This window comes from Labrus bergylta, chromosome 9, assembly GCF_963930695.1.
Source record: "Labrus bergylta chromosome 9, fLabBer1.1, whole genome shotgun sequence".
Lineage (NCBI taxonomy): Eukaryota > Metazoa > Chordata > Actinopteri > Labriformes > Labridae > Labrus > Labrus bergylta.
Window position 1 is genome coordinate 3,360,586 of NC_089203.1, and position 15,957 is coordinate 3,376,542.

General features: G+C 40.5%; 1 protein-coding gene across 4 annotated transcripts; it reads right to left on the minus strand.

The window, feature by feature from the left end:
- Window positions 1–4,830: 4,830 nt before the first annotated feature.
- Window positions 4,831–15,957, minus strand: LOC109994433 (cytoplasmic polyadenylation element-binding protein 4). 4 transcript variants are annotated; one of them, XM_020647752.3, is made up of 12 exons: window positions 15,803–15,957; window positions 13,821–14,940; window positions 13,530–13,628; window positions 12,319–12,409; window positions 10,736–10,786; window positions 10,105–10,128; window positions 9,520–9,696; window positions 9,196–9,285; window positions 8,851–8,969; window positions 8,249–8,363; window positions 7,981–8,162; window positions 4,831–7,830 (listed from the first exon to the last, which is right to left on the minus strand). In XM_020647752.3, the coding sequence occupies exons 2-12, from the start codon at window positions 14,883–14,885 to the stop codon at window positions 7,603–7,605; spliced, it is 2,241 nt and encodes a 746-aa protein (XP_020503408.1). In that variant the 5' UTR covers window positions 14,886–14,940; window positions 15,803–15,957; the 3' UTR covers window positions 4,831–7,602. The 4 variants fall into 4 exon arrangements, with proteins under 4 accessions (XP_020503408.1, XP_020503407.1, XP_065814633.1 ...); XM_020647751.3 differs by having other exon boundaries at window positions 12,319–12,412; XM_065958561.1 differs by lacking the exon at window positions 15,803–15,957 and adding an exon at window positions 15,381–15,712 and having other exon boundaries at window positions 12,319–12,412.

Below are 15,957 nucleotides of genomic sequence, written 5' to 3' on the forward strand. Positions count from 1 at the left end.
TAACCTTCGCTGAACAAGTTATGGTATCAACATTTTATTTTTTATTTCATCACCTTTTGCTTATTGATGAGAAACACTTTAACTGATTGACCCCTGATTCAGCAGATTCATTCAAACAAAACACAAGTCATTTCATATCTACTCTGACATCATCATCAGTTTTCTTTGTTTACATCTGACTCAGCTTTTGTAACCATGACGATTCACGGTTAGAACAAACTAGACTCAACTTTTTTACCATGGAGTAAGTAGTCTTTAATTTCTACAGGCACAACTATGAAACATTAAAGTATTACACAGTGAAAAAATAAAGGACTGCCTTATACTACCATTAGACTTAAACTGAAGAAGTCTAGTGTATGAAGTCAACATGACGAAATAGATGTTAATGGAGGTGGCGCCCTCTGGTGGATAAATAAGAGTTTTATTTGAGCCATTTAATGGTGATTACCTCATGCTAATGAACCGTGTGTTGTGTTGAATGGTTACGCAACATTGAAGTTTTGTTCTTGTGCAACAGATATTTATGTATTTTGATCAAGGTGATAAAAGTATTATTTACATTTTAACTTAATACTCTGTCAACTTGTTGTGACTGAGGGGGACAAATCATGTACTCTTTACTCGTCTGTAACAGTCTCGCTCTACACTGAAGAGAAAAACCTTAACTCATATATAGCACATGCAGAACAGCCTGAGATCTTTAGATAAAAAGGGAGGTTGACTGGTTGCTTGCTGTGGTCAGATGAGAAATTGTAAAGGTGTTGGGTGCTCTTGGAAAACAACATGTCATACATAAAAGAGTGGGAAACCAGGCACAAACAAGAAAATGTAAAAGATGAGGAAGGAAATACTTAAAATCTAGGATTTTTAAAATGATTTAGCCATCATGATCCTTCCATTTTTACATGTTTCTTGCTATGAGTGCCTGGTTACCTCTTTATTGTGTATAGCCTAAAATCCTTATTTACAACATAAAGAAATAAATCAGACTCTCTGGAATAAAAAAAGAGAATATGGACTATTTTAATACATTAACACAGTTTAATGAACACTTAGTAAAAACTGTATACAAGTAATTTTCTTTTTGGTCTCATGCCAAACACCAAACAGAACAACCAAATTGTAACACAAATGTTTTTTTTAGAAACTAAAGGTTCCACTGTTTAGAACTAGGATGTGCAGAAACTCTGATTATGTTTTCTTCTTAGATAAAGTAACAGTATGTGACCTGCTGTGGCTGTGGGTGATCTCAGTCAGTGAAGACTGTGGATCAGGCTGAGGGCTGCCACTCTCTGTCTGATCAGCTGGTTCTCCTCCAGCATCCTAGAGATGGTCCTCACAACTGAGAGTTTTGCCTGTCCAAGGCAAAGACATCGGCAGGCTCGGTCCAATATCAATATGACACACACAAAACCCAAATCATTTCTGGTGACACTGCAAACCATTTGTTAAAGTGCCTCAACAACCATGACAAATATACTGTATGAATGGAAGTACCATGCTTTTTTACACTTGATGCTGTGGCATATGAAAATGTCACAGATTAATTTGACTTGTATACGCTAGAATCAAAGTAACAGTTTGTATTGTTTTGTTTTTAAATATGACATTAACAGGTTATTATGTAATGTGTCCATCAGTATTAACTAATCCCATTTATACACTTTCACACGCTCCAGTCATGTTGATCTGGGGTTCAGTGTCTTTCCAAAGGACACTTCGACATGTGGCAGCAGGAGCTGGGGATCGAACCAGTGCATTGTGGGTTGAATTTGGCCGTCTGTAAACAATGTCACAAGGGTTTTGCCGAGCATGGCAAAGGTTAACATTTCTGACAACAGCAGCCTTCAGTCCTCAGTCCTTATCACCATTTTAGAGATGAAAATAGGCTACTGTCAAACTGTGCCACGCTACGGGTTGCCGACTTCAGTGTGTTCATGCGTTTTCAGTTTAAGAAAGTCTGAATGTTGTAACAACAACAACAGACAGTGTGCATGGTATATAGACGATGTGTGTAATTTTTTATGTAACAAGTGATATTAAAGCAAAACGTTGATGTGAAATATGTGAATTAATCTATTAAAAAGTATCTTAACATTAACCCCCCCATGTTAATGAGTAATATGTCCACAAGTCGGGCACCTTATTCTTTTCCCAATTTCAGACTTGTTGTTCAAACTTTAGCAGACTTTTTCCGACTCGGAAACTAATTTTCTAGATGTGTCTGACACCATGTGAATGCAGCTACAGACCCTACTAGTGACGCGTGGCTGCGGTACACAACATTTGAACGGCTTTGGTGCGCTTGACAGAGTGCAGTCTGAAAGCAAACCCCTGAACCGCACGAGTCCACCAAACTCTATATGTGAAAGCGACCTTAGTAATCATGTTAATTCTGTGTTTTAATAAACATTTGGCCTAAATTGATTGACATAATGCCATGTGTGTGTGCCATGCCGCTGAAACCCTTTCCAGTTGAACTTTTATGAACTGCAAAGGTCCTTGAGTGTTTTTCAATAAGTCCATGTCTTCTACTGACACTCTTTGTTATTTCACATTTTAAAACGTTGCATCGGGCTTACCTTTTCCTTCTCGTTCATTACGTTGCTGGTTGGTGTTTCGGGAAAAAAGAAGACGTCTCCTCCAACAGAGTCGGACTGAGTGCCAGCACCTGACAACACAGAAGACTAAATGAATTACACCTTCTGCTTACTGGTTTTACTACACAAAATATACAGTACTACTTTTTAAGTCTTTTTAGTTGTTGCTTTGCCTGTTTGAACGAAGAAGGTCTGCGTCTCATAATTAAATGTCTGCACTTTTATTAAAAACTAATTAAAACCACAGTCATCCATTATGAAGATTTTGACCTCAGGGGTTGCAACTTTCTTGTCATAATAACGTACTGTCCTGTTTGTGCACCACAAACAAAAATGCTTTCAGTTATATCAAATCTCATGACATCTAAATAAAGATTAATATTATATTAGAGGTACCCAGCTTGTCCAGCCTGTGAACCACACAAGGCTTTGTGAGGCTCATTGCATTGTTTGGATAATCAACTAAAGTGTGATTATGGTCTCAGTTTGTTTTGTGGGTGAGTTGCAGAGTCATACAGATGAGAAAACAGCTCAAAACTACAGGAGAAAGAAGAAATAGTTTGTATCCATGTATTTAGACAGGAGCTATTTGCAAGGATCAACAATAAAAAACTCAAGTTAGCATAAAAGCTAACTGTAATGCTCAGTATTTTCATCATCTGTGCTCATTTTTCAGGAGTTACTCAATAAAAGCTTCCTGCTAGCTAACCAGCTACTAGCGTCAAGGCTAACTTAACGAGCTAACATAAACTAGCATAATTAAGCTACCATGTTCGTCCACTTGTTTCTTCTTGTTTCCACCTCCTCGACTCTCAGAGCTCTTGGTTGACTTTGCTGTAGGCTCTAACATCAATCTTCCAGGTGCTTCATCTTCCTTTGACGCCTTCTTGGACTTTGGCAATTTGACTTTCAAAACTAACTTTTCCTCTTTGGCGCACTTCTTCTTCCCGCGCCCGTCCTTCCCGCGCTGAGAGGACTGCTGCTTGCTTTCTTCTTCGTCTCTCCCACTCAGCTGTGAGCCAAACCTGGGTACAAACACAACCTTAACGGGAGGCATCTTTCTCTTTTTTGACAGCATCTTCTACACAATATGACCGGCACACCTTTTATTTGTGTGACTTTATTTTAATAGTGTTCAAAACGGTGTTTGTAGCTGTCAGCCAGCAGGGGGCGCTGTTACCCGGATAATGTGTTCTCCAAATCACAAAAAGCCAAATTCCTTGAACTATGATTATCTCTTGTACTTTTGAAACCAATAAAAGTTTATGCTTCAGTTAGGTTAACAATATTAGCTTTCCTTAGAGACATAAGAAGAAAAAAGAAGTTGTTTCCTTGAAAAAGAATTCAGTTTATCAGTTTATGCTTTTATTTGTATCATAAAATAATGATATAATTAAAAGTAAATGATTATAGCCCTAAGCCGACATGCACCAGTTAGTATTATTTAACCCTGTTTAACTGTGGAAACGTGTCAATTTTAGTTATCACGAGATCTCAAATTATTTTTCTCATTATCTCGGGATAACAATGATGGTTTTCCATTTCAGAATTCATTTGACCTGTTTCTTGAGATCTCAAGATAAGAATAATTCACTATCATGTGAGAACATGCATTTTTATCCCGAGATAAATAAGTTGAGATTTAATGTGTATGGATGTATATCTGCTCAGGGCTTTTGTACATATTTGTGGCATAAGCTTGATCAAGCTTCAGGTTAATAAATGCTGCAGAGAAAAAAAACAGTATTTTATCCCTAAATTGTAGAGTATTAATAAAAAATGGCTTTGCTCTGAGAAGGCTGGCATGGAGGACAAAACCCCTATCTATCTGTGGTAATAAACATAGCAGTACCCTAAAATTAAATTCACTGAAGTGTAATTATGTTGACATGCATTCAGGGTTTAATCCCTCAATGACCTCATTCTTGCCATTTTTTTCCTATGTGAAAATACAGTTTTATAGGACTAGACAAGTTTGTTATGGGACAAAAAAAACAGGAGGTTTTATGAGCGTTATATAGCACTTACTTAGGTCTAAAATAAACCTTGGCCTATAAATACCTCTGACCTGATTCAAACTTCACCCACCAGATGTGCTCAAAAGAAGCTGTTACACAACTACAGCATCAGGTGTGAGACTCCTCGTTACTAGAAGAGCTTCAGGGGGCAAAACAAGGAACACACTGCTCTCAGAAACAAATTAAAATGAGGCACATAAGGCGTTAAATTCTTCCTCACAGCTGTTTTATTCGTTCAACATCTCACATTACAAATACTTCAAATGTATGCATACAGTTACAAACAGTTGGCAGCAAATGGATATATGACATTAGATCTTTGTTTTACTTCAATACTACAAACCAACTATAAAAACTGACTTCCGTATTGTAGCGTAAATTAATCAGGAAGAAAATATAAAAATTGGAACTTACGTATAAATGTGAAATGACTTAATAAAAATCAAAATGATATCAGGTAAAAAAAAAAAAAGTTAATAAATATAACCTTCCCAGCATACAATTAAAAACTATTGAAATTTTGCAATCAAGTAATACTAACAGACATAATCAATATTCTTTTCATCTGAAAATGTGGAGCACAATACAGCAATTAGAAAAACTAGACACATCAACGAGTTTAACACATCACCCCAAAAATATAACAAAAATCTGATCAAAATGATAGTTATACATTTCAATTGAAAATATAGCAAATGCTAAATACATTATCGACCTAGTATATACAATGTTTTCAATCACAGTAGCATGGTAGTAGCAAAATAAGTAAATAAGCACAAAACTAATGTTTAAAAATAAATTCAGATATATTTTTTTTTCTTGCAGACATCAGCATGAACAATAGGAAACAAATAATGTGTAAATGACTGCATGGTTTATATGGGTTAAATGACTTACACTGCAGAGACTTGTTTCTGGAAAGAATAAGTATTGCACATAATGGCTCAAAGTTAACTTGCAACATTAAATCACATTCAGGTTATGTCCCAAAGCATGCCACATCACAAAGGGGGTCAAGTGATCAAGTCTCCTCACGTATGTCCTACTGAGTGTCCTCTACATTACAAAAACGCATCCATAGTGTTTTCACTGTGTAGATTGCATAAACATCATGTCTGTGTAAAGAAGGCAGACTCCATCATGTAAAGAGAGGCTACAAGAGAGGTGATCTCAAAGAGTTAAGGAAAAGAAGTTAAAGGAAGTAGGAGATCTAGTGCATTACAATAGGTCCTGCATTAACACTAGCCATGTTATTTTTGTATTACATTATGCATGCCAAGAATAAGTAGAACTTACAGGCAGTCCCAGAAAGAGGATCTAAATATTCAAACAGCAGATATCCACTCCGGTGAAAGAAGGGGACATTTTACATCGACCAAAGCCAAAACATTTACCCTATTGATAATCTTATTGACTACACCTAGGAGAGAAATGTCAGAATATATTTTCAAGACTATCAAAATGTGTTTAGAAAGGTCTTGTCATGCCTTAGGATCCTGTAAGTATGTTTATTAGGACAGAGGAGAATCCATATATGACTGGCTCATGTAAGCCTTATTCTTTTTTTTTTTTTATCTACAGAATCACACCAATGCACCAGACAGTTTTCAGATTTACCAGCACTTAAATATATAAAAGCTAATTGAAAATTATATTAATATCATTCATTTTCTTTTTTAAATTAAGTTTACCATAAATGCAGATCTCTTAGTAACAAAGGTACAAAATTATTTTTCACCAAGTGAAAAAAATGAGGTATTGCAAAAGGAGTTCTCCCATCTGTGAAAAATGTGCCTAAAATGACTATTGAAAAAAATATTTAGAAAAGTAGTGCATAATAAATGTATATATGTTCATGACAAAATAATCAGCTATAAAACACTGTACAAAAATCAGCAGGCCATGTATAAAATAATATCTTTATCTCTGTGACAGCAAATTCTAGCTACTACCAAATCCAACCACAACACTTGTGATAGAAGCTCCAGTCATGGTAGAGCGTGCAGTGGTACACCATGAGGACAGCTCAGGGAGACTGGACTGTGCATTCCCATTAGTTTGTACTACATTAGCATGTTAGCTTCCAGTGCTAATATCCCTGACGTTATAAAGTGAGCAAATACTACTGTCAATACCTGAGCCCTGAGGGGCTGTGTCTTTATTAACCGACACCCACAAACTGAAACTCCAGAAAACTCCAGCCTTTCCTCCGCTGCATGTCAAGAGGACACAACATTATCCTGAAAACCCTCAGATCAACATCTGCTTCTGATGATGCATTTTTAGGCCAATCTTTGGTTTGCCCTTCTGGTTACAAAGTATCGACTTTTAAACCGAGATCTAAAAACTCATGCCAGCAATCTAAATATGCGTGCCAGACCGAGGGGAGATTTTGTTTTGTGTCGTGGCCAGATGCTTTACTCTGAGCTTCGAGAAAAAAACTCAATCGTCCATCCATCTGAAACACTGTTTCCTCCTCTGTTTCAACCCAACCATTTGCACTCAACCTTTGGTAAATGGTACAGTTGTTCTCTCATCCTGCAAGCAAAAAGTAAGAAAATGCACCCTTCTTAAACTCAACGTCCATTGTAAGTACACTGATTTAGGTATGATGAACCTCACTTAAATTTTATGTTACTCTTGACAACAAATGTAAGCAGCTTTGCCAGCTAACACGAAAAGAAGTACAGTCAAGTCAGAAAACATCTAAATCCAAATCTAATGCATCCATATGCTCATGCACACTTAAAGTCAAAACATAAATGGGATTTCACTCTCTTCTTAGCATTTACTTCTTTTAGAAGGCCGAATTAAAAAATAAAATAAAATAAAATAAATTACGTTGTTTGTTTTTTTTTTAAACTTAAAAGAAAAGTGCATTTATTTTTCATATCGTAGCCCATACCCCTTCCCTAACTACCCCTTTCAATCAATCCCTCCCCAAAACCGGTGTCATTCCCCCTCCCTCTCGCCCTCTCGCCTCAGTTCCAGCGAAAGGAGATGTGTCGTGGTCGGTCCCCTCCCTCCTTCACCAGCGGCTTGTGGAACTCGCGCCCGGCCCGGGAGTGGATGGCGGCCCAGCAGTACTCGCAGTAGTACTGCAGACAGGTCACGTTGGCGCAGAAGAAAGGAGCGAACTTCCCCCCACAGCGGGTGCCCTGGCACTCATCACACAGCTGGTCGTCCAGGACATATGGCTTCACTTCCACCTGAAATGGATGACAGGAAGGAAAATGGAGGAAGAGTTGAATGCATGAACGGCAGAATCAAAAAGGTAGGAATAAATAAAAAAGTAAGAGAGGATGTTCATGAAATATTGAAGACCTGAACAGGGAGCTGCTGACATCACACTGACTCACCCGTTTATCAATCTCCCCGTGCTGCAGTTGAACAAATCGGGCACTAATGGCTGCAATGTAGCTTTGCTGATTGGAGAAGGCTACCCGCCCCGCCCCTTTTGGGTACTTGAGTTCTGGGTCTGTATCAATCCCAGCATAACACACTCCCCCATACAAACGGTCCATTATCATGGCCAGCTCCACTGGAACACACAATGCAAGGTAATGTAATCAAGACGAGTTCAGTTCTTAGAAGGCAATACATTTTGACATCTTCACACACACTTACCTGCACGTAGGGGACGAGGGACACCTCCTACAAAGATTGTTTTTCTCGGATCCAATGGCTGAGAGCCATCCATTACAAAGTCACTGTCATTTAGGTTCCAGGGCCGGATCTGGACCTGGAAAAAGGAAAAAGGAAACATGAATTTTCTCTCGGTCATGCTTTCCTCCTTTGAGAACAAGAACCACTTTGGATTGTGAAAATGAAAGCTGCTTGCTGCTTATGTAATACGGATTAGCAAATATCAGTGGGTCAATTTGATTGCTGCTGCAGACCGTTGGTGGTGGCTGGAGCTTTTTTACAAGGAAGAGCCCTGAAAGGAAGAGACATGCTGCAGATGCACAAACTGGTAAAGTCACAGTTACTACATTTAACCTTTTGTTTTGTGGGGCAGAATACTGCGACATGTACATAACCGTATGAAAAACCAACTAACTAAAAACCCATTACAGTTGAAACTAGCTTTTGATTGCTTGTGCTCTGTAACTTAATTTGCACATTGGTAAACAAACCGTGCCAAACTGCTATACAACTAATTAATTAAAGCAACAAGTGCATATCTGTTTCTTTTATTGTGACATTAAACATTTGTAGCACAAACTCACAGGCTTGTCTTTGATGGTGGGACTGGAGACACACAGGTACAACTTGCCATCCTCCTGGATGCAGGCATCAATCAGGGCCTGAACAGAGCTCTCGTCTTGAAACAGCAGGAACGCATATCCTGGAAAGGTTGTACGTAACAATGAGTGTGCACAAAAAAAAGCAAATACTCATCATCGCAGAGCTGTATGGTCAACATGAGGGCAGGAATATAATGTTCTTTTCTCTCTTCTTTTGAAAGAGTAAGGGGAGGTAGAGCAACACGGGTGACTGATCACTGATCACGTCTCCGTTCATTAGGGCATGAACACGTTGTGTTTAATTTTAATTCAACTGCTTTGACTCACCTTTTGGTGGAAAGTAGGACTTGCTTTCTGCCTTATGAGGCCAGTCAACAAACAGGTGACCGAATCGGCGGAAACTGGCAGTGATTTCATCTGAAAAGGGAAATCACTTATCAAATATCTGACATAATACAGTTTGAATTGTTTACACAGCTTAGGTAAATGAGAGTAAACAACGAGAGGTGTAAACATTAAAAGTATGGTATTATTGTATTTTTACAGAGTTTACAATCTATTCTCAGAAAAGAAAAGTCAAATTAATTTTTGCAGTACACAATGATGCCATTGAGAAGCACCAGGTCAGTTTTGTGCAGCTGGGATCTTCACCTTCATCTATGTCTGGGGGCAGCCCGCCAACAAATACTTTGCGAGAATATCGCTCCACGCGTTCACCGTTGAGGTGGGGGAAACAGTGAGCTGAGCCGAGGCCAGCAAGCCCCTGGTCTCCTGACTCGTCTTCTCCAAACGAGCGCTCATCCTCCATGGGAAACAGAGACGAATGGCCTAGAGAAACAGTGATCTGCAGTCAACATACTGCTTCATCATCAACCATCATACTTGTCATTTTGAAAAAAAAAAAAAAAAAAAAAAGATATAACACAGAGAGGAGGGAATTTGATTTGATGTAAATTGAACAATGTAAGAAAAACACACAAAAGCAGCCATGATTGCTTCTTTGTATGACATATTAAAAGAAGGGTTTTATCACTACGGGGTTTTGGAAGGCAATCTCTGAAGGCGTTTTGCTGCCTCAAGAAAAACAGCACTTAAACCCTTTCAATGTTCAAGGCAAAATAATCAGTGACACTGAACAGCCATGCAGACACACAGAGGCAGAACCACAGAGTCATCGTTTTCAGGTTACAGCTTTCTTAAAAACAAAGAAGATGAAGATACATTCACAAGCTTTACCTCGTCTTCTGCCATAACTTCTCGCTGCATGTAAAACACAAAACACTCTTGTAATTCCTTTTTTTTTTTTTTTTTAAAGGCACATGATAGAAAACAACACCAGTCATTCATCATATAAAGATCCCCATGACTAATTAATCATTATTTATATCTGTAGATGAAAAAAATATTGTTTGCCCTATACATCCAATAAACATGTGACTTTAGTGTGAAATCAATAAAAGGCTATTCATTATGGGTAGAAAAAATAATTACTTTATATATAAAATATAACTCACGAATGTGTGATATCGCACCCTGACAATAGTATTTTTTATCCTACTTGAGGAGGCCTGTCCTTTCCTGTCTGCTCTCAAAGACACATTCTGCTTGTACAGATTAGTACCACAGAAGTCTAGAAAGACAATTAACAATATGACTTCACCACATGTCTCGGTGTGATCATGTGACACCAGGAAATGTCTAATAAAATGTTATCAGCTGCTTTTAAATTGCAACTCAGTGCCTGTTTTGAAACCATGACTAGCGCTCTTCATATTGCCCCGTATCTTTTTTTTAATTTGGGTGCATTAATGTAAAGCCCTGGATTCTGCTACAGCAACGCATACTTTAGTATATGTCATTGACATACCATTCATAGGTAAGGGCCCGTCTCCACCCTGGTGAGAGAAGCTGTAGCGTCCTGTATGAAAAGACACAAAAACAAAACAGATGAGGTCTCAGAACAACTTGTCATGAAATGATTCCAAACTGGAGTAATAAATGAAATCGTTTGTGTGATGTGTTTTAACTCATCAATCCTTTGAAGTGTGAAGAATGCAGCAGACAAATAAGTGTATGTATTTGTACATTACATCTTGGAAAAAATACTGACATAAGTCCAATTATATGTGTTAGATTATTTATTTTTTGCAAATTATTTTCAGATTCATAATTTTTGAGAAAGATGTCTGGTAAATAAAATGATGGAAATGATAAATGGTAGTCCTGGGTGTTTAGAAAAACAGAAGGCACACACATGAGCTGGCCCAGATGAGCGGGAGTAGAGCTGTGTATCATTGAAAATGATCTTCTAAGATTGACTGAAAACTAAACTGAATTGATTTAGATATTTTGTTGAGATGAAAGAGTCTCCAAGACCAAAGTGCTGCAGGTGATCGTTTCTGTGTGTTATGGAGAATAGTGACGAAATGTAATGAATTACCAATCTGAGTCTCATTTATGATTCTGTAGAGACAAACAGGATTAGTTTGTATACACATACAAAGCTGATTCAATTGATACTGGTAATGTATATCTTTGTCTGTGACGTGAATTCTTTAAGTAAAGCTGCATTCAGACAAATCAGCAACATGGAAAAAAATTAATATATTTCTATTTGTGCTTGGTATGTCACCTTATTACTGTTCGAGATACAACCTATTTGAGCTGGAATTATCATTTTGGCATCATTACCAAAGCCCAGGATATACACTGATTACTTGTCTAGGTGTCATTCAATAAGTTTCAAACAGCATCAAATATAAAAGTGGTGATGTTTTTTCTGTCTGTGCCATTATAGAGTTCATTATGGAAGACTTCATTAACAGAAAAATAACAGATAACAGAACCACAGCCTAATAAACAACCATCCACCTTATTATGTCTCCTAAAACATAAAAGGCAGAATTCTAAAGACTTCAACTGCAGCCTTAATTAACTGGTAGATATGCACCAATTGTGAAATTTAGGGACGATACAGATATAACAATTTAGGCGATTGCCAATTCCACAATGTTTGAACAATGTTTGTTTCATGGCTTCCTTTGGTGCAAGATTCCCATGATGCCACCATTTTCTCTCATGTTTGACAATGTAAACAAGTCAGAGTTTGTTCACCATGTGACTTATATGAAAAAAATCTGAATCAGTAGTTAATCATACAAGATGCCAGCATCATTATTTGCCAATGTCTGTCAACAGGGCCAATATCAGCTGATATTGATTGTTGAACTAATGCATCCCAACTAACTGGTACTACATTCAATTTTTGGGACCCGATAAGCACCAGCTGTCTGTATTTTCCACAATACAGACAACCTGTTGTCTGTATTGTGGAAAATATATCACGTTTCTACTTGCTGTCACATCCATGCAACAAACGGCTGTACTTATCCAAAGCAAGAGGAGAGAAAAACTATCCCTTTCCTCAGCATTGTTAGTGTGGGAACCAACCTTTCAAGGAATCCTGCTCAGCCCTCATAATGTCAATCAGAGAGTTCTCCAGAGAGTGCATACTGAAGCCATCAAAGGACCGTGTTCTCTCCTGCTGAAAGAGAGAGAGAGAGAGACAACAATTAGCATCCTCACTTCCCACATCTAAAGCTGCAAAAGCGCCCCAACATCATTTCTCAGGATGCTAATAGCTAATAAAAAGTGCAGATAGTGTCCCAGTGGAAATCCTCTGCAGAAAAACATTACAAACAGATCAACAAATGGAGCACAGACTCAAGCATATCTCTGCTATCAAATCTCATCTCTCCCCCTGAATATCACAGCGTCAAATGAGATATGCTACATGAGGAGCAAAAAATGCATCCTAATGCCTTTGCATGAATAGATGCATTTGAAAGCAATGATGAGTAATGCAAACAAGTAAGGGTGCTTGAGTGCATTTCTAAATGGGGTTGTGACCATGCAAAGCTGCAGCATAGCACAAGACTTCTCAAATCAGGACAAGAGGAAGGCCATGTGATTGGAGCAGATGACAAGACTGCTCTTCGATGAAAATGATCTAGATAAGAGCTCGGACACTCGGACACTCGGACACTCGGACACTCGGACACTCGGACACTCGGACACTCGGACACTCGGACACTCGGACACTCGGACACACACACACACACACACACACACACACACACACACACACACACACACACACACACACACACACACACACACACACACACACACACACACACACACACACACACACACACACACACACACACACACACACACACACACACACACACACACACACACACACACACACACACACACACACACACACACACACACACACACACACACACACACACACACACACACACACACACACACACACACACACACACACACACACACACACACACACACACAGTAACTTTCAATTCATCCATTTAAAATTAAACTGTCACGTATCCTGTTTTTCTCAATAGCTCATTTGTTTCATTTGATACAGAGGAGTGTGTTTAATAACATTATCATTTGCCCCCTGGAGGACACTACACTTAACAAATTTGCAGTCTTACAGGAATACAGTCAAGTCAAGTTTTTCTCTGTTTTTAAGGGAACGTCGACCAAATTGATCTTATTTCTTATGGGCATGGTATTTACTCGCTCCATAAGACCAGACTAAGTATTACCAGTGATGTTCTTACCTGGAAAGGGTAGACGCTCTCACTGCGGTTCATGTTGTCTTCTACCCAGCCCTTGTGATTGAAGCCAGAGCTGTTTCTGGGAAACTTCTGAGGGGGGACCTGTAGGTCAGCAGGAAGACATTCACAAAAGTCTCCTGATAAACACATTTCATGATATTCAATTCAATTTAAAAAAAACAAAAGAAAGTTTATTTTTCCCTGGGGGAGGGGGGGCACACAGAGCAGTACATTAATATCAAACACAGAGATCTGAGGATCAACATTAAATATAGGCGATGGCACTCTCCTCACCTGGTTGTTTGGGAAAGACTTCTTTAGTGGGGAGATCGAGGTAAGACCCGTCATCCCACCACCTACCCCCCGTCGATACTCTCGAACCCCCTGCGTGCCTCCCCAGCCACCATACGCCCCTGGGCTCCAGGAGGTGGATGTGGGAGTGGATGGGCTCTGGTAGCTTCCCCATGGGGAGGGGGGTTTGTTCTGGGCGGGGGCGAGGTGGGGCAGCTGAGTAAATGGTCCGGTGCGGTGGGGATGAGGAGGGAAGGAGGGCTGGGGTGGATGAGGGCTAGCCGGGGAGCGACGGTGCTGCTGTGGGACCCCCTGACCATGGGGGTGGTAGTGCTGTGGATGAGGTGTGGGCGGGTGGTGCTGGGAGACCGGACCGATCTGCGGGGAAAAACTCCCTCCTGCTCCGAAGCCAGGCCCGGCATGGTGGGAGAAGTTCTGGAACAGGAGAGGGGGTCCGTTCGCGTTGGAGCCGGCCGGGCCGAAGAACCCTCCTACATCTTCCCCAACCACAGGAGACTGGGTGGATGGGACGGCGGGGGACCAGTTGTTAAAGCTGGTCAGTGAGGACGAGGAGGAGGTGGACTGTGCGCAGCTTGTACCCATTCCCAGGCTGTCCTGGTAGTCGAAACCGCTTAGTACCGGGGACTCCATCCTCAACTTCTCCTTACCACCACTGTTCTCTAAAGAACCCTTCTCCAGTGTGCCGTCATCAGAAAGTGACCCCTCCAGCTGCCCTAGGCCTCCCCCAGCCTCCTGCTGGCCTGGTGACAGGGCCTGAGGCTGGGCCTGGACCTGCGACTTATCTTGCATGTCCTGGAGGTCCAAGGCCTTGGACTTGTCTGACTCCAGAATCTCATCTTGCATGTTACTGTGTTGGGCTACAGCGGGGAACAGCCAAGCACTGCCCCCATTGGTGGAGCAGGTGTTGTTTACGAAGGAAGGGGGGCTGGGGGGGTTTGAGGGGTGGTGAGGGTGCTGGGGTTGGAGGTGAGGAGGGATCCTTACAGGGAAAGCAGATTTGTTACCACTGCTGTTCTTCACCAGAACTCCAAACCCGTAGTCCCCCATTTAGGACACCCAGTAAATCTTCAGTTCACTTTTGGCTTTCACCGTCTTCTTTATCCTAAAATGTGATTATAGGAGAGGGGGAGGGGGGGAAGCACAAGGCTGTTACACTTCAAGTTTATCTGGCCCTCTGGAAGAAGAAAAAAAACAAGCCTCGCAAGCCAGTGAATGTGGTTGGGGCTGCACCCAGTCTGGTCTTGTGATGCAATCAATGAGATTAAATCATTGACTCGCTTAGCCATGGGGAGGCCTGGGTGAAATATAACACTCGGGCAGAAAACACCCAGTACAGAGCAGCGTAGGCAGCTAGCAGCTTGTGCTGGAGGAGCTGACGTCTCCAAAGGTCGTTACGCAGCTAGCAGCAAAGCTAACAGCTGCTCCGCCACCTTTCCATGTGCCCTATTAATCATTCAGATCCCAGCAGTAACATGTAAAGTAGGTTTGCGCAGTACACTGAACATTCAAGCGACGAGGTGGCTTTCAGCATGGAGCACCTACCGTGTAATCTTCCCTTTCAGCAATGACCTCCTCATACGCAACCATTTAAATACAGGAAAATGCTGATGACGTCTCCTGTCTGTTCTGGATCTAGGGTAGTTCCCTTCAGCGGGCAGCTAGGCTAGGTTAACAGAGACCGTGTAGCATATTTGCAGCTGGGGACCAATAAACCAATTTCTCTCTTTTCATCAAAGGTACACACCGGCGTTACCAAGGACAACGGTGGAGGAATACACCAGGACATTACTAGTTAGACACCGTGTACAGCTCTTTACACGACCTCGTCTGTTCAATGTCACACAGCCTACAAATCCTTGTCATCATTTATACATCTCGAAATAACGTAGGCCTACGACAACCGCGACTGCTGTACTAACGTATATACGAGCATTTGTTTTTTATGAAATGTCGGGCATAGCTACCTTCAGTTCAGCGTCATGACCTTATGGTTTTGATGTTGCCATTATTTTAGCGTTTTCCCTTTTTCTGCATTTCCTAGGCAGCCGGTGTAAATGGTCTCTTCTCTCTTCTTAGATGACAGCTGGACCAGTCCGGAGATACTTCCGTCTCAAAGCCC

Bases quoted from the DNA above. Each gene is read 5' to 3' on its own strand.
- LOC109994433 (XM_020647751.3), bottom strand. From the start codon at position 14,885: ATGGGGGACTACGGGTTTGGAGTTCTGGTGAAGAACAGCAGTGGTAAC. The intron at 8,364-8,850 runs GTGAGTTTGTGC...TCCTTTTTCCAG, and splicing joins CCACCATCAAAGACAAGCCT to GTCCAGATCCGGCCCTGGAA. The intron at 7,831-7,980 runs GTGAGTCAGTGT...CATCCATTTCAG, and splicing joins ACGGGGAGATTGATAAACGG to GTGGAAGTGAAGCCATATGT.